This window comes from Dromiciops gliroides, chromosome 2 (assembly GCF_019393635.1).
Source record: "Dromiciops gliroides isolate mDroGli1 chromosome 2, mDroGli1.pri, whole genome shotgun sequence".
In the NCBI taxonomy this organism is placed as follows: Eukaryota; Metazoa; Chordata; class Mammalia; order Microbiotheria; family Microbiotheriidae; genus Dromiciops; species Dromiciops gliroides.
The window spans coordinates 321,302,898-321,328,641 of NC_057862.1; the positions used below are offsets into that span (position 1 = coordinate 321,302,898).

The 25,744-nt window shown below is 41.1% G+C and overlaps 1 protein-coding gene across 1 annotated transcript in view; it reads left to right on the top strand.

Moving 5' to 3' along the window:
- The window catches only part of LOC122742974 (proton-coupled amino acid transporter 1-like), a 65,474-nt gene that overhangs the window by 27,018 nt on the left and 12,712 nt on the right, over positions 1-25,744 (top strand). Inside the window, 3 exon segments of the mRNA XM_043987586.1 lie at positions 5,905-6,003; positions 9,453-9,619; positions 11,538-11,707. Of these exon segments, the coding sequence (XP_043843521.1) occupies positions 5,905-6,003; positions 9,453-9,619; positions 11,538-11,707 (436 nt within the window).

Here is a 25,744-nt window from a genome sequence, read left to right on the forward strand (position 1 = left end):
TGAAAGGAAGAGGGAGTTGTCTTTTTCCTTACATTTTTACATGTCCCATGTCTATATTAATACAAAATTCTTGCATGTTGTTCTGACCCAGAATGAGCCAAGACGTCTTGGTAGACAAAGAGGCCGCAAGATACAATGGAAAAAGCACCATAACCTGCATTTGAAACCCACCTCAGATATTTAGTAGCTGTGTAATCTTGAGAAAGTCAACCTGATATGTTTGATCTAATAAGCTTCCTCACCTGTAAACTGGGGCCAGGAATATTTGTACTGCCTGATTTACAGGGTTGTTGTATTATACATGCTACAGAAGTGTTAATTATGTTGATAGTCTTTCCTCTGTGATACGTAGTTATCCCTTCCACATCTCTGGGGTTAGGGGTGTGCCCCCTGCTGCAATCTGGAAAATCCATGTAAAATTTTTTGGCCCTTCCTTCGTACCAGAGAAGAATTCTGAATTATTATGGTATTAAAAGATAAAATATGTGGACATTGTAACATACTCTGCATATATTTTATGCATTTCTGAGTTTCTGAACTTTTTCTGTGTCATTTGCTGGCCTTCCTGTGCCATCTGTGGCTTCCAAAAAAATTCCTCCAAAATTCCCATTTAAATTTCTTATGCTGACCCATGATATATTGAAACCATGAATGGGGAAAGTTGCAATGTGGAAAAGATAATGATATTTTCCTGTATTGGCTTCTTTGACACTGCTCTGCCCTTGTTCTCTTCATACCTATTTGACCACTCTTTCTCAGTCATCATTGTTGAAACATCATCTAGCTCCAGCTCCCTAAGGATGGGCGTGTCCTTCAGGGCTCTGCCCTTGCCTCATTACACTCTCTGCCTTGCTGATCTAATCGTTTTTCATAGATTCAATTATCTTCTGCATGAAATGAATCTCAGATCTAAGTATTCAGTTATGGTTGCCCTTCCAAACTCCAAACCTATATCACTGTCTCTGGGGAGCTGTCCTCTATACCTCATTTGCAGCATGTCGAAGGTGGAGCTGCTCTTCCTTCTAGGCTCTTCATGCTCCTCCCTTTCTTGATTCTATTGAAATTATGTCCCTCCTCCCAGGACCTGAGGTTTATAACCATAGAACCAGTTTTGACTCTTCCTACTTCTTTGCTTCCCATATCCAGCCTTGTTAATTCTACCTCCAGCCACCCTCAAAACATTTCAGGCCCCAAAGTTTTCCATGGCAAAAAGGAGCTAGAGGCTCACCCATAGGAGAATTATTATCATAGCCTTCTAAATGGTCTCCCTGCTTCTAATCTCACCCAGTCTCTGATCCATCCATCACATGTTATCTGCTAAAATACATTTTCCCATGTACATGTTGGATCATGTCATTCTCCTGCTCAATAACTCTCTGCGGCTTCTTGTTGCCCTCACACTGGCATTTATGGCCCTTCATAATCAGGCTCCAGCCTACCTTTCCAGGCTTATTGTATATTGCTGTTGCTCTTGAGCCTTTCCAGGGAACTTTCAGCTGGCTCAGATATACCGGATTGGACTGTAGTAGGGCTCCCCACTGCTAGGCTTATAACAATCAATCATCAAGCATTTATTAAGCACTTACTATGCCAGACTCTTCACTGGGCATTGGGGATACAAGATAAAAATCATTCAATCCCCACAGTCAAGAAGCTTAGGTTCTACAGGGAGAGACAATACATATGCACATACAGAATCAGGGCATACATGATAAATTCAAGATCACTTTGCAAAAGAGAAACATTAGCAACTGGGGTGAGGACCAGGAGAAGCCTCATCTAGGAGGCTTATAAACCACTTTCCCAGGTTTGGATATCTTAAGAATCAGATGTGTCATGGTATGGTGGAAAGAACATTGAGCTTAGATTAAAAAAGACATTGTTCTAGGTCCTAAATCTGTCACTTGTAAGCCATGTGTCTACAATCTCTCTAAGCCTTGTTTTTTGAGTCTGTACAGTGAGGATAATTCTCTTCTCCCTCCATCACAGGCTTGTTTTGAGGGTAGTGCTTTATAAATCATATCATACTATCAAAATATAAGCTATTATTATTCTTCAAGCAGAGTCATGTTCTTTTGTAACTCCTTGAACTGCTCATACTAACTAACATTCCCTCCTCTAAAGCAAAATTTTATATAAGGAAGAGCTTAATACTTCAATGGATCCATGATGCATGAGCATCTTAACTGTGGCTTTATGTCCTGTGAGGTTCTTGTCTCTGTCCTTCCATAAATCCTACATAGAGAATTTGTACAACACATCGGAGACCATCTTCAGGTTCTTTTATTTTTAATGGATAATAATGCAGCTCTCAGATTGTTCATCTGTTCTGTTCTGCTCTCATTAGATGACTTGTTCCCTCCTAGAGACAGAGTACAAAGGTATGGCCTGAATGTCTAGGCCTCCTAGCTCTTACGTTGGTCAGTTTATTCTTTCCATAACATTTTATTTTTATTTTTTTTAGCTTTTTATGATTTACAGAGCACTTTATTAGAATTATCTCATTTCAACCTCACTACAGCTTTCTAGGTTAGGTACCACAAATGTTGTTTTTATTGTTGTAGCTGTTGTTACTACCATTCCACAGAAGAGAAGAAAGGGTTACAGTAATATTAAGTGACTTATTCATAGTCACCAAAACAGAAAGTATTCTATACGTGGCCTGACCAAGACAGAGGACAGAAATATTCTCCAGTGGTGCAGATGCTTTTCTTTTTGATTTTTTGGTTTTATGTTTAGAATTTTGTTTTCCAAAATACATGTAAAAACAAATTTTGACATCAATTTTTTTAAAACTTTGTGTTCGGGGCAGCTAGATGGCACAGTAGTAAAGCACCGGCCCTGGATTCAGGAGTATCTGAGTTCAAATCCGGCCTCAGACACTTGACACTTACTAGCTGTGTGACCCTGGGCAAGTCACCTAACCCTCATTGCCCTGCAAAACAAAACAAAACTTTGTGTTCCAACTTCTCTTCCTCCCTCCCTTCCCACCCTCCACCCCCAAGAACTCAAGTAATTCAATATAAGTTATACATGAGTAGTCATGGAAAACATCCCCACATTAGCTAGGTTGTGAGAGAAAACAGATAAAAACAAAACTTTAGACTAAGGAATTGTCAAAAAAAAAAAAAAAGTGTTTCAAGCTGTTTACAGATACCACCAGTTCTTTCTGTCTAGATGGATTGAAATTTTCAAAAGTCCTTCAGAGTTATATTGGATCATTGCCTTGCTGAAAATAACCATATGTTTCCCAGCAGATCATCTTACATTATTGTTGTTATTTTGTGCAATACATTTCACTCTGCTTCAGTTCATGTAGGTCTTTCCAGGTTTTTCTGATAGCATCCTGTTCATCATAACTTTTATATAGTACATTAAACTTGCCAAAGAATTTTCTTTACAATAGCCCAGCAAAGTAGGTACCATACATTTTGCCATTATAGTCAATCATCATAACCATTTCCCTCCATCTTATTCCCTTCCCATGATATTTACTCTATTTTCTATCTTCTTTTACCCTATTCCTCCTCAAAAGTCTTTTACTTCTGACTGTCCCCTCCCCCGCTCTGCTCTGGTGGATTCTTTCAATTTCTATTTTACCTTCTGCTTCTAGAATATCAGGGCAGACAATCTCCTGGAAGATGCTGTCTAAACTCTTATTTTGGTCATGGTTTTCAGGTAGTCCAATGATTTTCAAATTATCTCTCCTGGATCTATTTTACAGGTCAGCTATTTTTCCAAGGAGATATTTCATATCGCCCTCTATTTTTTTATTCATTTAGATTTGCTTTACTGTGTCTTGGTTTCTCATAAAGTCACTAGCTTCCATTTATTCAATCCTAATTCTTAGGCAATAATTTTCTTCAGAGAGCTTTTGTATCTCCTTTTCCATTTGGCTTTTCAAGCTGTTGACTTTTTTCTCATGACTCTCTTGCATTGCTCTCATTTCTCTTTCCATTCTTTCCTCCACCTCTCTAAATCTTCCTTCTATCTCTCCTACTTTCTCTTCAAAGTGTCTTTTGAGCACTTCCATGGCCTGAGACCAATTCATATTTTTCTTAGAATCTTTGGATGTAGGGACCCCAAGGTTATTATCCTATTCTGAGGGTGCACCTCGATCTTCCTTGTCACTAAAGAAACTTTCAGTAGTTTTCAACTTTCTTTGCTTGCTCATCTTGCTGTCTTTTAACTGATTTTTAACTCCCTCTTACAGTGGGGCTCTACTTCCAAGCTATGCTGTGCCAAGCTTCAGAGGGTCCCAGGTGTTTTGGTTTGAGGGAGAGCAGGTTTTTCTTTTGCCTGGCCTGTTCTCTGGTCCAAAGATAAACTCAAGGAAACTTACTAATTAACCAGCCAGCCCAACTATATGTGCTCTGTTTCTTAGCTCTGATGAGCCTTTGCCCCTCCCCCACCTATGCTCAGGATTTCTTCCTGGTTCCCTGCTGGGGTAGGATAGCCGAATTCCTCCTTGGGTCCCACAGACACCTCTGTATTTCCCCTCCAACCAGCCTTTCAGGCCTCTCACACGACCGTAAGCTTAGTTCTAGAAGATGCCAGTGCTGCAGCTGATTCAGAGGCTCAGGGGTAAGTTCCTCTGGCCCAGCGTACCTGGGGTCTGTGTTGGCACGATCATGGGGTTGGACCCTTCTAGCAGCCCAGCACGGCCCCCTTTAATCTGTCTTTGGCTGGAAAATAATCTCCACCCATCTTTTTGTGGGTTTTGCAGCTCCAGGGATTGTTTTATTGCTGTTTTGGGGGTAATTGTGTCGGAGCTCTGTGCATTTAATGTCTTTCCTCCACTATCTATGTCTTCCTCCCCCATCTATCACCTTTATTTCTAAATATATTCCTCTCCTTCTCTGCTTAGGTGAAGTTCATTTTTAACAATGCATAGAAAAGAAAGAGAAATTAAAGCAGGTCAACAAAACTAATGAACATGTTGACCAAATTTGACAGAACATGTAATATTTGACACTCATCTCCCAACCCTACAAAGGAGGGAAGGAGGTACAGTTTCTCCTCTTCTTCAGGCTGGGGCTCAGTCATTATGGTTACTCAGTACTCATTTGGGGTTTTTTATTGTTGTTCTTTCCAGTTAGGTGGTTGTTGTAGTAAGCTTATTTTTCACTTTTAATTTTGTTTTAAAGTTAAATTATTAAATTTAACATAACAGTAACAAAATTGTCTTGCTTGTCTGTGTCCCTGTCTGCATTTTTCATGTATTTTTAAAATGTTTAATTGAGTTTCTTTTCTTTCTTTTTTTAAAATATCACTTCCACTACCCACTGACTGCCACTCATTGCTTTTGCCACCACCACTACATAGTAACAGATAATTATAGTCAAGCAAGACCAATCAACACATTGGCCATGTCTGAAAATGTACATTTCATTCTGCACCTCTAGTCCATCATCTGCCTGCCAGAGGTGGCAGGAATGCTTCACCATCAGTCTCCTGGATTGGTTATTGCATTGACCAGAGTTCTTATTGTTTTTTCACAGTTGTTTTCCTTTACATTTTTTAAATCATTCTATAAATTGTTCTCCTGGTTCTTGTCATTTCACTTTGCATTCACTTATGCAAATCTTAGTAACAACAACAACAACAACAACAACAATAAAAGCTAACTTTATATAGTTCTTACTCTGTGCTAGCCATGGTGCTAAGAGCTTTACAAATCTCATTTGATCTTCACAACAACCCTGGGCAGTAGCTATGTACTCTGTGAGATCAGGGACTGTCTTATCTGAACTTCGAGCTTACTTAAATGTTTTGATGTCCTACTTCTCTTAGAAATCCTAGGTTTGCTAAAAAATCTGACCTTTTTTTTTTGTTGTTGTTACTGGTTTTATAATAACAGGACATATATTTATCTGTGGGGTTTTTTTGTTTGTTTTTTTTTAGGGAATCCCAGACCCCAGAAACCTGCCCTTGGTAGCAAATTGGAAGACCTACCCCCTGTTCTTTGGTACAGCCATATTTGCATTTGAAGGCATTGGAGTGGTAAGGATTGAATTGGGATTAAAGTTGAATGTTCCCTGGCACCTTTGACATTTTTCTGGTGAGGAATTCAGTGTTCCAAAGGTCAGATCACGCATGGAAAAATACAAGAAGACTATCCCTGTTGGAAATAATCTGTGGCAGATCTGTTCTTGAGTTGTCATGTCTCTAGTGTTGAATCTAGTAAGTCTCCTATCTTTGAAGAGAAAATGTATGTTGATTTGGTAACACTTAGGTTTTACCTTCTTTACTATTTACTTGATCTCTAATATGTATCAAAATTTCCTCTATCAACACTGAGGAAAAAAATAATACCACAGGCTTCTCTAAGGAAGGAAATAAACTCTGCTTCCTTCTGGCTTACAGTCCTACCGTTTCCATAGTCTTCCCCTGGGAAGAGAGAGAGCTGCTGCTCTTTGGCTTCACATAAGTAGTGCCTTGTAAGAAGATGCAGAATTCTCCACTGGAAAGAATTGCTGCTTTTGTAGAGGGCATAGTTGTTTTATTATCTCATTTGTTTTTATTAAAATAAGCTGGAAGTTAGAGAATTGTATTTCAAGATAGATAGCCAGGGATTCAGTGGATATATTGATGAATAGAGTGGTAAGAGACTAAGAAGAATAGTGGGAATCCCAGACTGAGAGTCAGAAGACCTGAGTTTGTCTCAATTCTACCATTTACTATTAGCTGTGTGATCTTGGGCAATGTGCTTAACTTCTCTGGGCCCATTTCTTCAACTGTAAAATGGGCATCATGATTCTTGTTCTTCCTAACTCACAGACCTGTTGTTATAGGGATCAATCAAAATGAATCATCTGGACATGGAGTGTAAATTTTAAAGCACTGTACATAAGTAAGTTACTAAACTAAATGATTTGCCCAGGGTCACACAGCCAGTAAGTGTCTTAAGGCTGAATTTGAACTCTGGTCTTCCTGACTATAGGCCCTATGTCCTATTTACTGCACTGCCAGCAAAGAGTAACTTCTTTTAGTGTATCCCTGACAAAAGGTTATCCACTTCTTGCTTGAAGTCTCCCAGTGAATGCTTGATTAGGAGGTTGATAGGGAACTCACTGTTTCTAGGGATATCCCATTTCTCTCTTGGACAAGTCTTGTTAAGAAGTTTTCCTTATGTTAAGCCAAGATTGGCATCATGACTTCTCAATGTTGGTCATCATTTCTCCGTTTGGGGAACAAGCAGGACAAATGTAATCCTTCTTCCATATCTTCAGATATTTGAAGAAAATCATCATTTACCCATTTTGGTCTTCCCATTTCTAAGCTCAGCATGCTTAGTTCCTTCAACTTATCATTATGTGGAATGCCCTAGAACGTTTCCACAAAAACCCTTTTGGCTTTGCAGTTAATGAACTTCAGTGGGTCCTGCTGATTAGAATAGAGCATTTGTCCTGATTGATAGTGATATGTTCACTGAGAACATAAAGAAAGTAGGATCCCTGCCTTCAGATGACCTATCCTGTAACAACAGGATGTGAAAGAAGATGGAGTGATATGATGACCTTGGCTTGGAAGGGGTTGGCATGATCACATCTTTATTTTCACTAACCTCTAACTGAAATTTAGCATTTCCTTCAGTTATTTGAAAACATTCTTCTGAGAAGGCCTTGCCAGACTGCCAGAGTGTTTCACGACACAGAAAAAGTTAAGAACCCTTCTTTTAGCAGCCTTGTTTGCTAGGCACGGAAGCTGAAAAGCCTAGGGTTAATACCCAAAAAGAAGACTTTGAAGAAGGAACCCAAACCCAGTGCACAGCCCTGCTCACTTTTATGTCCTCAGGCACTCAGGGAAAGTGAGTGTTCTGATAAGATCAAACAGTCTCTTCAAAATGAGATTAATTGCTTTCAGTTGATTTTCTTTGCTGAACCAGATCTAATAGATGACAGCTTGTGAAAATGGGCAGTCTTGCCCTTTATTGTTTCCTCTTCCTGATTGCATTCATTTATAGCTGTCAACTCATCTTCTGTTCTTTTGTTGTTAAGAACTCATATTTTTATACAACTTGGAGTTTTACAAAGTATTTCCTTTAGAATAACCCTGTGAAAGAGATGGTGTTTCAAGACATCTGTGATTTCATCAGTTTGAGGCAGCTGGGGGGCAACCAGGTGGCACATTGGATAGAGCACTGGCCCTGAAGTTGGGAGGACCTGAGTTCAAATCTCTCCTCAGACACTCACTAGCTTCGTGATCCTGGGCAAGTCACTTAACCCCAGCTGCCTTAAGCATCCGGGGCCATCTCTAGTCATCCTGACATATATCTTGCTACTGGACCCAGATGGCTCTGGAGGAGAGAGTGAGATTGGTGACTTTGCACAGCCCTCCCTCACTTCAGTTAATTCACTCCAAATCATGACATCACCTCCTGATGTCCTGGTTCTCTCAGAGAATAAAGGACAAACACCACTACTAACAACAGTGAGACAGCTGTGGCCACACAGAAACCATCAGCTGATGGCCAGCCTTCTTATGCCTTTTCCATCACTAACGTTTCTTGTCTTTAGAAATCAGACACACAGTATTTCCCCAGGCTATACTGAATGCCTTTCAAGCTTGGTAGAATTTGCCCAGAGCTCAAGCTTCATTGACAGTCATTGAGCATCCAGGGTCTTTTCCACACAGGGATGAAGCATCAGAGTAGGCCTTAGTGAAGAAGAGAGTAGGGCAAGTATTTTTATCCCTGTTTGGCAAATGAGGCAACTCAGGTGCAGAGAAGTAGCGACTCAGATCATATAGCTCAGTAGTAGATGGGCAAAACTTCTGGCCCAGATCTTCTGACTCTTCAGTGCAGGACTCTTTAGTGTCCATTGTAGCAAAGGAGGCAGCATGATCCAATGGATCCAAGTAGGAACCTGGAAGCTAGACTTCCCTGTTAAAAAGCTTCATTAGGCCCCCACTGCCTCATCAATGTGAACGTTTCCGTTGTGGTTTCTGTCCCCCTACCTCCCCCCCCCCACACACACACACACTAAATAGAATCAAGAACTGGCCCTAAGGTTGAAAATTGTAATCCTCACTGAGCTCCCTGTTGTCTTCTGTGGATATTACTGGACACAGAGCAGTGACTTTGAACCACAAGAACTAGGTAAGGAGTTTCTTGTCTTCAACTAGTATCATCTGATCCTTAGGTGGAAAAAAATCTAAATTAAGCTTAGTGAGTTAATAACTGAGGCAAAGGATGTTAGAGAGAGAGAGAGGATTTCTGTGCTAGAGAGATCAAGAGGACTTCTCTCCTCATTTTCCATAGAGGAGTCGTATGGATCATTGCTGTCCTATAGGCATGAAGATGATTGCTTTCCTTGTTTTCCACAGAGAACAGAAAGCATACTGGGAGCCAGCCTATTTTTAAGGCCCAAGGTGCACTTGGTGAACAGGAATATTGGGAATCCAAACATTCTTTTTGTTGGTGTTAACATTTCTTTTTGTCTTGTCCTCAGGTGCTGCCCCTGGAAAATAAAATGAAGGAGCCCCAGCATTTCCCAGTCATCTTGTATGTGGGGATGGCCATTGTTACCCTTCTCTACATCAGCCTGGGGTGCCTGGGCTACCTTCAGTTTGGAGCAGCCATACAAGGCAGCATCACCCTCAACCTGCCCAATTGCTGGTGTGTAAATCATAAAGGAGAATAGAAACCCATTGGCCGTGGCTTTGAGTGTTTTTAGGAGAGGTTAGGGCAAAAGGTTGATGTGGTTGAGGGCTAAGTCATGCATAGGCAGATAGTTTCCTAGCAATGAGATAGCATGCTGGGCTTTATTCTTTGCCTGCATGTAGTAATTCCCAGGAAGTCTTAGGTATGGGGGAGGTGGGGGGTCAGCTGCTAAGCTTCTGGTGTAGTAGAAGGAGCAGTAGAGGAAACCAGAAGTCTGTTCTGTCACTGGCCATGTGACTGTGGACAGCTCATCTTCACTGACTGTCAATGTCCTCTATCAAGTGGGGCTGCATCATACTTGAATTGCCTACCTCAAAGATTTGTTGTGAGGTTAAAATGAGGTGTTATATAAGCCATAAATAGATGTATAAAGGTACTCTTGTTGATTTGCTTTGAGACCCCTCCAAGGCTTCTTGTCCTTTGTGATTTATGTTATTGGCTTTTAGTAAATCCTTTATAAAGGATACACACAGCATAAAATAGACAAGCTGTTTGTTATTAAAGTAGTGGTGATAGTGATGCTGAACTTGGAGAGTTATCCAGCTTTCCTTACTCAAAACCATTCCAGAAACTGGAAAAAATGGGTATAAAGAAAATTTAATTAATGGCTTTCATCTGGTTTCTCACTTCCCTGCCTAGCAGACTGGAGGCTGGGTTTGAAAAGTGAAGCTTTCTATTCTGAGGATCTTGCTAAAAAATTGCCGGCAAATCACTGGATCCCTTTCTGCCTCACTTTGCTCAATTTTTGTGAAATATTGGTTAATGTTAGAAAACACTGAAAGGCTTTCAAAAAAGGCAGATTGTGTTAATACTAGACCCAAAGTTCAGCCTCACAACTGTTCTGTTTTAAGAGCATATGATTATATTGTTGAGAGAAGCTTTTAGCAGAAAATGAGGTCACACGTGGTGATTGCCCTGAGAAGCAAAGTAACCTTTAGTTCTAGTTTGACTAATCAGCAACATTTGTACCCTTAAGAGCTCTGTTCTTAGTGTAGAGGTCAGGAAAAATTAAGAAAAAAGAATGTGTTACATGTCAGATGCTGTTGCCATATAACCCAGGGTAGCTCCTGTTTGTATTGGTTTCATTTGCTTATTGTTTCTGATGGTCAGACTTGAAGCACTGAAGTGATTAGCTGCTTCTGCTATCAACTAACTTGAGAAAAAGACCTTTTCTTCCATTCCACCAGTCCCTTTGTTAATTTCCTGATGTTTGTTGCCTCTGTAATATGAATGGGTTGGCCTAGATGATATCAGGTTCTTGCCAGCTCTAATGTAGCCTATGAGCCATGAGCTCTCTTTACTTCTTGATGCTGTGTGATCATCCTCCCTTCTTTTCTTCCTACTTCCCTCACTCTCTTTCTCCTTCTGTCTTGCCCAGGCTAGATGTACAGAGGCAACTCAGGGGTCCAGTCCCATTGTCATTGGTAAGGGAGCTTTGCCCTATTCTATTTTCCATCCTGGGTTGATTCACCCCTCCTTAGGCAATCTGGAGTTCCCCACTCTGTTCCCAAGGGTCCATCATTAATATGCTGAATTTAGGGCAGACACAGATCAGCTCAACCCACTCTGCAGCACAGAACTCCCAAATTCAAGAGATCCTCTACCTCAGCTCCTTAGGTGGCATGTACTACAGGTGTGCACCACTATGCCTTGCTCAGTAGATGTTTCTGAGGAATTCAAGTTGGGTTCATAGTATCATAGATTTAGAACTGGAAGGAACCTTAGAAATCATCTAGTTCAATTGCCTCATTCTATAAATAAAATATCTATGCCTAAAAGTTTAAATGACTTCTCCAAAGTCACAAAATTAATTGGCAAAACTAGTTTGAAGAAACTTGCCAAGATAACCAAGTCATTTTGCTTCTTTCTGTAGGTTGTACCAGTCTGTCAAGCTGCTTTATTCCATTGGGATCTTTTTCACGTATGCCCTGCAGTTCTATGTCCCTGCAGAAATCATCATCCCCTTTTTCGTCAGCCGGGTGACAGAGCGTTGGGCATTGGTGGTAGACTTGTCTATCCGAGTCGTCATGGTCTGTCTAACATGTGAGTAAAAGACCCAGTGACTGTTGTTTTCTATTTCAACACAGCATCTGGTCCCCAAAGGATATCATCTAATAAGTGGAATATAGTAGGGTGGGGTATGAGTTTCCATATCAAGAGTTCCCTACATGGAGGGAATTACAGATCAGGACCAAAAAATATACAAAACACACAAAATGCATTTAAAAATATAAAATGTGGTGCCTGAGACTGCAGCCCAGGGTCTGTTATGGGAAGCAGGAGCCCTGGGTGTCTCACTTCTAATATCAGGCATAGCCCTGTGGTCACACACTGTATGAATAGAAGTCTGGTGCCCAGTGAAGGTACTCACAATGCTGCCAGCCTCTTTCCTAGTCACGGTTTTGGCTTCAGTGTTTGTTATTTTTCAATGAGCCTTTATTTTCTCTTCTTCTCACAATAACAACTCTTTTAACAAGTAAGGATAGTCATACAAAACAGATTCCCTCATTGGCCACATTCAAAAAGGTGTGTCTCCTTATGTCTGTTAGTCCCTTCCCCTCTACCAAGAGAAGGAGTCGCATGTTTCCTCATTTGCCCTCCAGAGTCATGGCTGACCACTGAGCACACTTTTGGAGTTTTTCATTTTTACAGTGTTATTGGCACATATTGTTCTCCTGGTTCTACTCCCTTCCCTCTACAGTGTTCAGTTCTGGGAATTTAAAAAAATATATCTTAAATATGTCTTCAGTTTTGGGGGTCCTAACTTGTAATTTCATCGTTATGGGGAACTCTTAATTCAGACTAGCAACTCCTCTGGAACTCAGAGTCTTAGAGAGCTGTTTGGGGTCCCCGAGAGCACAAGTGACCAGCCCAGCTGATCATAGATCAAAGCAGTTGTGGAAATATTTTTACTAACTAGGAGGGACTAATCTGACAGGGGGCCTAATCTGGGGGCTTTTGACTGGCTGGCTATCTGACTGCTCTTAATTTCCAAAGCCAATCTGTTAGGGCCTTTTAAAAATCTCTCCACATTTGCTCTGCTCCCAAGTTGATAAGCAAAAGATTAAGAAGCCTCTTAATTAAATAATCAAAGTAGAATTTATTTCTAAAAATCAATGTAAGCGATAAGGGTTTAGAAATGCAAATTACACAACCTGTCTGCTTTTAATATAATAAGGGCCATTGCAGCCTCTCGCCTTAGGATATGCTCCAGCTTTCTCCAACTTTCACTCTTTTTCTCCTTCACTCTAGCTTCCCTTTCACTGCTCAGCTCCTTTCTTCTAACTCCAAGCCCCTTTCACTTTGTCGACCCCCCCATACCATCTGACTTTCCTCTCTGTACTGGCACGCTGAGCCCCTGCGTCTCTCTCTCACAGACCTTTCCTCACGTTCTCCTAGTGCTCCAGCGTCCCCTCTCTGTCTGTCCTCCCTTACTGTCTTCTCCAACCTCTCTTTCTCCAACCTCTGCCCTCCTTCTGTTCTCTTAATCTTCCGGCCTCTCTTTCACTGTTTTTCTCCCCTGTATATATGTTCCTTCTCTCCCCTCAAACCTTGGGCTCCCTGTGCCCCCGCACACACCAAGCTAGTCTGCGCTAGCACTGAGGCCAGGGAACGTTTGAGTGTCCTGTGCATATCACACCCAGGGCTCCAGGGGCCAGTGCCCCCTGCTGTGCGCCCAGGGACCTCTGCACAGGCTACGCCAGAGACCGGTCTGGATAAGCCCAGTATCTCTGGGGTAGATTCCCTCAGGGCGGAGGGAGCTGGAGCTTTTTCCCGCAGCCGTCTGACTTGGCATTCTGTAAAGCCCATGAGACTTTTTGGCTCAGCTGAAGCAGAGGGGGCAGGGCACCAGCCTCTCTTACACAGAAAAAATCCCTGAGGGCCCAAGGCTTTTTAATCTCTGCCCAAAGGCAGGGTCCCCAAATCAAAATAAATTTCCACACAGTCAAGGCCAGACTTGAATCCAGACAGCTTTTCCTGATTCTGAAGTCTGGCCCTCTAGTGACATGTCTCACTGCTTCTCTCTTTTTTTATGCCACAGTTATTTCCCTCTCTATGTGTATGTACATACAAGCATGTGTACATATACACACATGTATTATGTGTTCGTGTATATATTCATACATATATACAGGAGAATAACTGGTATTAAAAACAAGAGAGAAGCTGTGTGGTATACATTCACATGTACATGCACGCACACACACACAATTCCAGTTCAGCAACCCTCCTGACTCAAAAGGTTTGAACCTTTTGTAGTAACAAAGAAAAGCAATTTTGTAAAAGAACTATCTGACAGCACATGCAACATCCAGTTCCTGTCATCTCTAGCCTTTCCCAAGAGGAGGGAAATGTGTTTCACCATCTTTTCTTCAGAACCAAGATCAGTTAGTGGCAATAAATCTAGGTTGGGGTATTTTTTAGCATTGTTTTTCTTCACATGATTGTGGTCATTTTGTATAGCCACCTGATTCTGTTGATTTCACTCTATATCAACTGAAGCAAGTTTTCCAGGTTTCTCTGTATTCCTTATATCCATCAAGTCTTGCAGTGCACTGCTGTTCCATTACAATGATGTGCCATAATTTGCTCAGCCATTTCCCAATCAGTGGGCACCCACTTTGGTTTCTGTGTTTTGCTACAGCAGAAGTGCTGCTATGAGTATTTGGGTTTTGGATGTTCTTGGGTTCTATCTGGGCAGTACATTATAGGAAAGACATTCATAAGCTAGATAACATTCATAAGGAAGGGACCAAGATGGTAAGAGGACTTAGCATTATACAAGAACCAAGTAAAAGAACTGGAAATGTCACTGTTGCCTGTGTGGACAGAAGGAGCACCCCAGGGATAAAAGCCCAGATCCTTATGCTTTAATGTGAATATATTCCCAAGGGGATGTTCTAATGATTTCATTAGGGAAGATTGCTACCTAGATAGCCCTGGAGGGCCATTTGTAACTATAATTCTTGCACATACCTTGTATCTGGTCCTTCTTCCAAGCCTAGATTACAGGGGCTGGCCCTGGAGCTGGCCTGGAGAACCTATCCTCATTGAGACAGCACCCTGATCCATTCTTCCAGGAGTTCTTGAAATACAGTGACTGTTCCTGATGGGGCAGGATAGAGGAAAAATGGGGAACTGTTTTCCAACTTGTTCTCATGCAATATGTATACGCTTTCCTGAATGACAGAATATCAGAATCAGAAATAGCACCCGAACAAGAATCTCTCTGGTTTTTCCCACATGTGGCCATAGAGTCTCGGCAGGGGGAGCTCAGTACCTCTGATCATGATCCATTTGGTTTGGGGATGGTTGTAAATAGAAGGCAGCCTTTTCTCCATTTAAGCTGAAATCTGCTGTTCTGTAGGTCGCATTCCTTGTGCCCTCCCAGGCTAGGCAAAACAAAGGTACGCCGTCTTTCACAGGGTAGTCATTCATTTAGATGTTCTAAGACAGATAAGTTTACCCTTAAGTCATTTCCTCTCAGGCTAATAATCTTAATTTCCTTCAAATTGAGCCTCCTGTGGCATTTTTTCTAGCCCCTTCCCCAATGTGCTTGCCCTCTTCTAGACACTATCCAGCTTGTCAGTACTCTCCTAAAATGTGGTGCAGTCTTCTGAAATGGGCATGACCAGGGTACAGGGCAGTGGGCCATGTATCCATTTTGTTACTGCAGCCTGAGACTTCATTAACTTTTTCAGCTGCCATATCACATTGTTGATTCAGATGGATCTTTTATTCCCACTAAAACCTCCCTCCACTCGTTTTTTCACCTAAACTGTTGTCCTGCCATACTTTCTTTGATACTTTGGGTAAGACAGTGGATCTGAGATCTTTTTCCCGTGGGTATCTTATCCAGTAACGAAGATCATAACTCATTTATGCTTTCAAGTAATGTACAACTCTTATGCAGGACCTCTGGTAAAGCCTCCATAGGTCCACCCAGTGTGCTGCAGAGGGGGCAGTGATTCCTCTACATCTCTTGACATTCCCAGGAGACTAGCTACTAGGTAATGAATTCTCTGACCGTGGCAACCCACGAAACTAGCCATCCATTCAACAACCATTGATGAAGGGCTTTTTCTGTGCAAGGCATTGTTCTGGGTGTGCAGAACTAATCATGAGATAGTCCTTGCCCTCAAGAAGCTTTCAGTCTACTGAGGGAAACGTGAGGACACACATACGTCAATATAAGCAGGTACATAAAGTAATTTCCAGGGGGAGGACACCAACGGGTTGGATGGAAGAAGGATCAGGAAAGGTCTTTGTTGGGAGGTGGCCCTCAAGCTGACCCTCAAGGAGACTGGGGATCCTAAGAGGTGGACCTGGGAGGGAATATATGGCAGCCCCCCTGCAAAGACGGGGACCAACGAGAGACCGCTTCCTATGGCTACCACCAAGTGGGCCGTTTGGCTCTAAGGTGGAGTGAGAGGGAATAATGGGAAACCAGCCCAGAGAGATAGGTGAGAACTAGTTTGTGGGTGGCTTTAAAAGTGAAACAGAGGGGTGTGTCTCATTCTAGAAGCAGGAGGGAATCATCAAAGCTTCTTGAACAGAGGAGTAGCATATTGAAGCATGTAATTTGTGTTTTAAGTACGTAATTTTGGTAACTGTATAGAGGAAGGTTTGAAGAAGACATGGATAGCCATGTCTTGACTTGAAAAAAATGATAATGTTAGCAAATATTTTTTCCTAAAATATCAAAATAAATCATGTATGCATTAAAAAAACTTACATATAGGAAATTAGGGTCTAAATGTAGACTCATGTTTCCTCTTTTCATGGGAGCTATAAAATTTCCTTTGGATCCATAGATTAGCGTTTGTGAGTTCTCTCAATACATTTCAGGCCCCTAAATTTTCCATGGCTAAATTACTTTGGGAAATCCTATTATAGTTTTAGGTACCCCAGATCCTCACTTTGACTCTGCCAGTGATCCAAGTTGTCATTAATTTTTGTGTAGTGTAGCATAGAAACTGTTCTGTGTCTTACTTGTGCCGTGGACATGTGCATTTCTTATTGTATACCAAATCCAAGTATTTAGATGAGTGGAATTTTGGCCTGGGCTTATCCATCTTTATATCTAAGTGCCTTAAGGAGAACTGAAAAGAATGAGGATTCTTAGAAAATTTGGGTTTTTCTAGGGATTCTTCTGATTGATTAAAAAAAAAAAAGCTGGCCAGAAGATTTTTGAGTAAAAGAAACTCGTTGCCCCCCGCCAGCCTTGGTAGAGTATACCTACAGAACTAGACTTGACCCCGTATACTCTAGGCTTCACCAATTCTCTAAACTGATTCCTACTTGATTTCTTTGCTCTTTGACCCTCCACAAGCCTATAGGCTGGATTTGTGAACACCTGTATGAGCCTAAAATCGTTTTGGTTTCAGATTTTGTTTTCTCATCTTTATGAGCTCTTTTATATTCCCTTTCATAGCCTGATGTTCAGAATTATTGGCTGCCTTTGATCATAAAATCCACTATGATCTTCTCCTGTGATCTTTGTGGTTAAGCTTTACAAAGCCCTCTTTTCTACAAAGAACAACAAGGAAAATGCATTTCCCCCCCCCCTACAAAATGCTGGTCGGCTTCTCTTCAAGTGTTCTACCTTTTATTTGGGGGCTTTTATCAGGGACTTGAAAGGATGTAGTCAGTGCTGACAGATGAAGTTAGAACAAGTATGTTTGTCTTCTCTCAGGTGTGTTTTCCACACCAGTGTAGAACACAGCGCTTTGCATACAGTAGGTTCTAATAGTTCATAGAATATTAAAGCCAGAGGAGCCCATACAGTACTGAATATCAGAGCAGGAAGGACCATTAATTATAACAAGTCAGAGTTAGAGATAACCTTGAAACCTAAAATATAGAATGTCTGCAATAGAAGGAACTTTAGAACATATAATATGGGATGTTAGAGCTGGAAAGGACTCTAGAACTCATCATCTCATCCTAAGATGTCAAATGTATCCACGACACCCCCAAGTGTGACCTGAACCAGAAGAAAATGTAATTGGGAAAGATTTAACAAAATAAATATATAAAAATACGGGAAAATGTAAATTTCCCATGTAGGAATCCTTCTGTATCCTTTCTGTTGGAATTTCTTATCACTGATTCTAGCCCATCGGAACTCCCATTTTTATAGATGAGGAACTGAGGGGGCCACACAGCTGGTGCCAGAGCTACAAATTAGAACCCAGTTCTCCTAATTCCTACTTCCATTCCTGGTTTATTTTTACACTCCTGTGTAGTAGAGCTTTTGTTTTTATTTCTTTACAAACTCAGTTATCAGATATTGATTCTACCTCCCCCATCTACTGGAAGGAAGGAAAAGGAAAAGAAAAAGAAAGAAAGAACCCCTGTGTCATAGAAGCATAGTCAAACAAATAAGTCCCGACATTGGCCATGTCCAAGAATATATTTTTTAATGCTGTAATTAATCTAGCTATTTCTGTCACGAGGTAGGCAACATTCTTCTTTATCAGTCCTAGGAGCATCTCAGTGGTTCCATGGATAGAGCACTAGACCTGCACTTAGAAAGACCTGGGTTCAAATATGACCTCATTTGCTATGTGACCCTGGGCAAGTGACTTAGCCCCTATTTTCCCAGTTAACATCTAACACTTCTCTTCTAACTTTAACTGTATTGTGTTTGTTTGTGAAGTAACTTTTTAATTTTAAATTGTCCATTTTATCTTCAGTGATCCTTTCTATTTCTTTTTTGGTCATGAACTCTTCCCCTGTCCGTAGATCTTAGAGGTAATTTCTTCCTTGCTTTTTGATGGCTAAGAGCCTTCTGCTGGCTTGCTCAGACACCCTCTGTGCTGCATTTTGCTCTCCTTTTACCTAAGTGAAGTCCTTTTTTTTTTTTAGTGAGGCAGTTGGGGTCAAGTGACTTGCCCAGGGTCACACAGCTAGTAAGTGTTAAGTGTCTGAGGCCAGATTTGAACTCAGGCACTCCTGACTCCAGGGCCGGTGCTCTATCCACTGCACCACCTAGCTGCCCCCTAAGTGAAGTCCTGAAGTACTTCTAGGTTATCTTAAGCTGGAAGATTGTTTCACTCCATCTTTTTGTAGGTTCTGTAGCTCCAGAATCTGTTTACAGGCTTAATTTAACATTGTTTCCGAGGGAAATTTGGGAGAGCTCAGGCAACTTCCTGGCTTCTCTCCACCATCTTGGCTCTGCTCCTTCCTTGCTTTTCTAATTTGTCTATGACATGACCTTTTCATCTACTCTGAAGTAGATCTTATGAACCCAAGAACAATCAGCATATATATATTTAAGAGAACAAATGTACTTAATTTTTACATTGGAATTTTAAAGGCAACCACTTTCAATAAAAGTTGTTTCTTGTCACTTTTGGGAGAGTTTGCCTCCCTAACCAAAAATTAACTTGATTCCAAATGATATTTTTCATTTGGGATTCAATTGTCTCATGTTCAAACACTGCTATGGATGAGAGCCAAGGCTAGTATTTGGCTTGGACCAGTGTGAGGTGTGATAAGGTAACCTTTTGAGAGACCTTTCTCTAGTTCCTGTATTTATAGAGAGAGGAATTAAGCTGACTTTTGGTCTATTGTTTCTAAAATCCAGGTGTAATAAATTACCTTCTGTCCTGAGCTTATTCCAGGATTTGGAAGGGACTGATATTACATGAAAGTATTTAGGAGATTAATTTCTTAAGGTATCATTCTGTCCTGTGTGCCATTGAAAATGTCTGTGGTTAAGATGCAAATATTGTATAATGCAATAGATACAATATGTGCCTTCACTTCCTTTCTCTCTTAACTCTCTACACTCTGGTTTCTGACCTAATCATTAAGCTGAAACTTCTCTTTCCAAAGTTACTAACAATCTTTTAGTTGTCAAATTTAATGGATTTTTCTCAATCCTCATGCTTCTTGACCTCTCTGCAGCCTTTGACACTCTGGATCACCTCTTTCTTGAAATTTTCTTTTTTTTTTCTTTTTCTTCCTTTAAGGTGTTTTTTTTTGTTTTGGTTTTTTGAAAGGCAACAAGGGTTAAGTGACTTGCCCAAAGTCACACAGCTAGTGTCTGAGGCTGGATTTGAACTTGGGTCCTCCTGAATCCAGGGCCGGTGCTTTGTCCATTATGCCACCTAGCTGTCCCCTTGAAATTTTCTTCTCTCTAGGTTTTCAGGACACTAATGTCTTCTGGTTCTTCTCATACCCATCAGACCACTCCTCTGTCTTCTTTGCTAGCTCTTCATCCAGGTAACATCCACTTAACTATGGGTATCCCACAGCTCTCTCTGTCTTGAGTCTTCTCTTCTCCCTCCATACTATTTCACTTGCTGATCTCATCCACTCCCTCCAATTAAATTATCATCTCTATGCCTATGGTTCTCGAATCTACTTATCCAGCCCTAACTTCTCTCCTGACTTCCAGTCTTACAACTCCAGTTGCTTGTTGGACATCTTGAACTGAATGTCCTATAGACATCTTAAACTCTATTCCCGCCCATCCTGCGCAGCACTAAATTCATATTTCCCCCTAAACCCTTCCTTTTTCCTGACTTCCCCATTACTATTGAGAGTACCACCATTCTCCCAGTCACCCAGACTTAGAACCTAGGTGTCATCCTCAATTCCTCACTCACCCCACCCCAGTTATATCTCCTTTATAGCATCTCTGTGTGTGCCCTCATCACCTTATTCCTAGACTATTGCATTAGATGCTGGTTGGTCTCCCTTCTACAAGTTCTTCCCCACTCCAGTCCATCCTCCACTCAGCTTTTTAAAGCTCAGGTCTGGCCATGTCACCCTCTACTCAGTAAACTCCAGTGGCTTCCTGTAACCTCCAAAATCAAACGTTAACAGGGGGCAGCTAGGTGGCGCAGTGGATAAAGCACCGGCCCTGGATTCAGGAGTACCTGAGTTCAAATCCGACCTCAGACACTTGACACTTAACTAACTTTGTGACCCTGGGCAAGTCACTTAACCCTCATTGCCCTGCAAAAAAAACCAAGCAAACAAACAAACAAAAAAACCAAATAAAACAAAACAGATAAAATACTGTGGGTTTTTTTTAATTAATAAAGTATTTTATTTTTTTCCCCATTACATGTAAATATAGTTCTCAACTTTTGTTTATACAGAATACTGTTATTTTAAAGGCCTTCCATAACTTTCTCCTCCCCTCCCTTTGCCTTTCCAGGCTCCTTACACACCTTACATCCTCCCAGTGATATTGGCCTCTTTTCTGTTCCTTGAACAAGGCACTATCATCTCTTGGCTCTGGGTATTTTCACTGGCTGTCCTCCATGCCTAGAATCTTCTCACTCTTCATCTCTGCTTCCTGATCTCTTTTAAATCTTAGCTAAAATTCTACTTTTCACAGGAAGCCTTTTCTGATCTCCTTTAATGCTAGTGTCTTCCCTCTATTGATTATCTCCAATATATCCTATATCTAGCTTGTTTGTACAGTTGTTTACATGTTGTCTCTCCATTGGACTCTAAGCTGCTTGAGAGCAGGACTTATCTTTTGCCTTTCTTTTTATCCCCAGTGCTTACCACAATGAATGTTCCATAGTAGGCCCATTAATAGATGTTTATTGACTCTCTTTTTTTTTCCCAAGCTAAATATCTTTAAGGTAGCTGTTTTGGTACTAATATTGCCTAAAGGTTTTGTCTGTCTTTGCTATCCTTAAAAAATAAACCTCCTGGTGACCTTATATTCTGTTTCTAAAAAGAAACCCCCACAGTTATGAACAGTTTTTGCAAAATGGTTAATTTTGGTAAACAGAAATTAAAATGTCAGTGCTCTAGGGTAGGGGTTCTTAAGCTCTTTTGTGGGTCATATACATTATTGGCAGTCTAATGAAACCTGTGGACTCCTCAGAGTAGTGTTCTTAAATGCATAAAATAAAGTACATAAGATTACAAAGCAAACCAATTATATTGAAATATGGTTATTAAAAATACATGTACATATATATATATATATATATTTCACAGACCCTGGGTTAACACCTGTTCTAGGAGAACTATAAATTTATCAGTGAGAGTTTTCCCTTCACTGACAAAAATTGCAACCCTTCCACACCTTATATTAAGAGGCTTTTGTTCTTAATTTACTTTGGCTGAAAAAAATTCTTCACCTACTAAAACGCTGTCATTATGAGCTCTCTAGATTTAATTCTGTTAGTCTTTGTACCACATTCCAGACCTTCCCAGCTTTGGAAGTACTTAGCTTGTAGTCCATTTTTAGCACTTTCTTTTAGAGTTCCAAATTTTTCTCCTTCCCTCCCTCTCTCCTTTTCTTCCCCCCTCCACAAGACAACAAGCAGGTTATATATGTACAATCCACAAGTGTTCCTTTTATCAGTTCTTTCTATGGGGGTGGATAGTTTGCTTTGTCATTAGGGATTGTCTTGGATCATTGCATTGCTGAGAGTAGTTAAGTCTTTCAGAATTGCTCATTGAACAATACTGCTGTCACTATGCACAATGTCCTCCCAGGTCTGCTCACTTCATATACATATACATCAGTTCATGAGTCTTTCCAGGTTTTTCTGGGATCATCCTGTTTGTCATTTCCTATAGCACAAGACCATTCCACCACAATCATATACCACAGCTTCTTCTGTCATTCCTCAATTGATGGACATTCCCTTGATTCTCAATTCTTAGCCACCACAAAGAGTTGCTATAAATATTTTTTGTACAATTTTCCCCCCTTTTCTCTTTTTCATGATTACTATTGTAAACTGTTTCCCTCCATCCCGTTCCCTTCCCCCATGATATTTACTCTATTATCTATCTTCTTTCACCCTATCCCTCTTCAAAAGGGATTTGCTTCTGTCTGTCCCCTCCCCCAATCTGCCCTCCCTTCTTTTGCCCCTCTCTCTTTATCCCCTTCCCCATCTCTTTTCCTTCAGGCTTAGATAGATTACTTCACCCAATTGAGTGTGTATGTTATTCCCTCCTTGAGGCAATTCTGATGAGATTGAGGTCTTTGAGCCTTTTCTGATGAATGTAAAATTCATTTACTGCCCTGCTCCTTCTCCATCTCTTCCCCCACTCCATAAGCCTTTTCCTGTTTCTTTTATGTAGGATTTCACCTCTGCCCTTCCCCCTCCCCCAGTGCATTCCCCTCACCCCTCAATTTAACCCTAAAGATGTCATCATGGGGCAGCTAGGTGACACAGTGAACAAAGCATCCACCCTGCACCCAGGGGGACCCCAGCCAAAACCCGGCCTCAGACACAAGACAGTCACCCACTGCTCCACCCCAGGTATGTCCCCCAACTCCAGTTTTTTATAGTTCTCTAGGGTCTTGTATTTGAAAGTCAAATTTGCCGTTAAGTTCAGGTCTTTTCATCATGAATACCTGAAAGTCCTCTTTTTCATTAAAGTCCCATTTTTTCCTCTGAAAGATTATGATGAGTTTTGCTGGGTAGGTGATTTTTGGTTATAATCCCATTTCCTTTGCCCTTTGGAATATCATATTCCATACCCTCCATCCTTTAATGTAGAAGCTGCTAGATCTGATGCTATCCTGACTGGGGCTCCACAGTACTTGAATTCTTTCTTTTTTGGCAGCTTGTAATATTTTCTCCTTGACCTGAGAGCTCTGGAATTGGGCTATAATATTCCTAGGAGTTTTCCTTTTGGGATCTCTTTCAGGAGGTGATTGGTGGATTCTTTCAATTTCTATTTTAGCTTCTGCTTCTAGAATATCACGACAATTTTCCCTGAAAATTTCTTGGAAGATGATGTCTAAGCTCTTTCCTTGATCATGGTTTTCAGGTAGACCAATAATTTTCAGATTATCTCTCCTGGACCTATTTTCCAGGTCAGCAGTTTTTCCCAGAAGATATTTCACATTGCCCTCTATTTTTTTTTTTATTCATTTGGATTTGCTTTATTGTGTCTTGTTTTCTCATGAAGTCACTAGCTTCCATTTGTTCAGTCCTAATTCTTAGGCAATTATTTTCGTTAGAGAGCTTTTGTACCTCTTTTTCCATTTAGCCAATTTGACTTTTCAGGTTGTTGACTTTTTTCTCATGTTTTTCCTGCATCACACTCATTTCTCTTTCCATTTTTCCCTCTACCTCTCTAACTTTATCTTCAAAGTCCTTTTTGAGCACCTCTATGGCCTGAGACCAATTCATATTTTTCTTGGAAGCTTTAGATATAGGGGCCCTGATGTTGACATCTTCCTCTGAGGGTGCCCCTTGGTCTTCCTTGTTACTGAAGAAACTTTCTATGGGCCTCACCTTTCTCTGTCTGCTCATCTTCTCTTTCTTTTACTTGACTTTTAGCTCCTTAAAGTGGGGCATTGTTTCCAGGCTGCACTATCCCAAGCTTCAGAAGTCCCAGGTGGTATGATTTAAGGAGGGGCAGGTTGTTCACTCGCCTGGCCTGTTCCTTGGTCCAACTTTCTAATCAACCAGATTTGTGTGTTGTGGTTGTCAGCTCTGACAAGCCTGTGCCCCTCCCCAACCTGGGCCACTGCTATTCAAGCCTACCTCCTGGTTCCCAGCAGGGGTGAAAAACCCAAGTTCTCCCTCAGCATCAGCATAGACCCCTGTAGCTTCCCCCAAACCAAGGGCTCAGCCCTCTCACCAGACTGTGAGCTTAGTTCCAGACAACACTGGTGCTTCAGCTGATTCAGAGACTCTGGGGGTCTCCTTCTCTGGTGAGGCCTTCCTGGGACTGGATCTGTGTCAGGGTGACTGTAGGGTTGGGCTCAACTCCTGTATCAGCACAGCAGCTCCCTCCTTCTGACCTTCTAAGCCATTATTGGTTAGAAGATGATTTCAGCACATTGTTCTGTGAGTTTTGCTGCTCCAGGCATTGTCCTATGGCATTGAGATGTTTTTTGGAATGATCATGTCCCATTTTTATCACTTCCTTAAAATCCAAAGGTACCTTCACACCACCATCTGAAGAGAATTAGCTCAGAAGACAGAATAATTTAGTATACATACTCAAATAGATCTGTGATCTCACTTATTTGGGAGTTCTTCCAACAATGCAAATCAAAACCCATATATTGCTGCCCATCTTGTGCAGTTCTTGTTCATATCCTCCCCCACATTCACCACACAAGGTCCAGCCAATGTGTTGGAAGCCTTCTTTGATTTCCCCTGACATTTCAGGGTTACTAGTGAAGCACTCTGGCTCTCCACCTTTATGCCTGCCATGTAACCAACCTATCATTCAATTCCTTGTTGGCATCTTTTATTCCTATTCTTCTTTGGAATTCCTCATTGGTTGTATGCTGCAGCCTGCTCATACCCATGGTACACCACTCCATTATTCTCTGTAGGATACTAATTTTTAATTCCTTAGACACAGTAGTGTTCCATGTCTCACTGGTAGAATTTTTGTGTTAAAAAGATGAGCCTTTGATTTCATGGGAAGCTGGGGGGTCAGCAAAGGAGCATTGTAATTTTGCAGAGGCAGTATAGCCTGCTTTCTCCCTCCCATTCACCTTTGAGCCCAGCTCATCCATCTGCCCTGTCTTTATCAGGTATACATCCTGATGGAAAGCTCTACAAAGAGTCCATGCAAATGCATGTTGAAATCTGGGCAGTGAATGTTTTTTGTCCACTTGGTCTTTCTTCTGAGGCTGGACAAGCCAAACTTCTTTGAGTGTTTACGTATGTATTACAAAAGGCCCTGTAAGGTACTGAGTGGGGCTTGAGGCAATTAGCTCAATGGCATATGCAACACGAATCCCTCTTCAATCTGGACTCTCTCCTGGGTCTCTTCCTTTGTAGTGGTACATATGTTTACTTGGTGTACATCTCCCTATTTTATTTCCTCATTTGACGTTTATTATCAGAGGGTTGTTGAACTATTGTCCTTTCACCAGATAAATCTTGAGTTATTTTTATATATGGGTGGGTGGCACCTTGTAAAAGAGCCTATTAGGAGATATTTTCTACTGTTGAATCAAATACTTTAATCATGAATAATAGACACAATGGAGTATTATAATCCCTACATCTTTTTCTTACAATTGTGAAGTAGTAAATATGTATCCCACTGCTGCATATCACTTGCAAAAATTTGCATGTTCCCTACTAATATTCTTAGTGAGGTTATCCT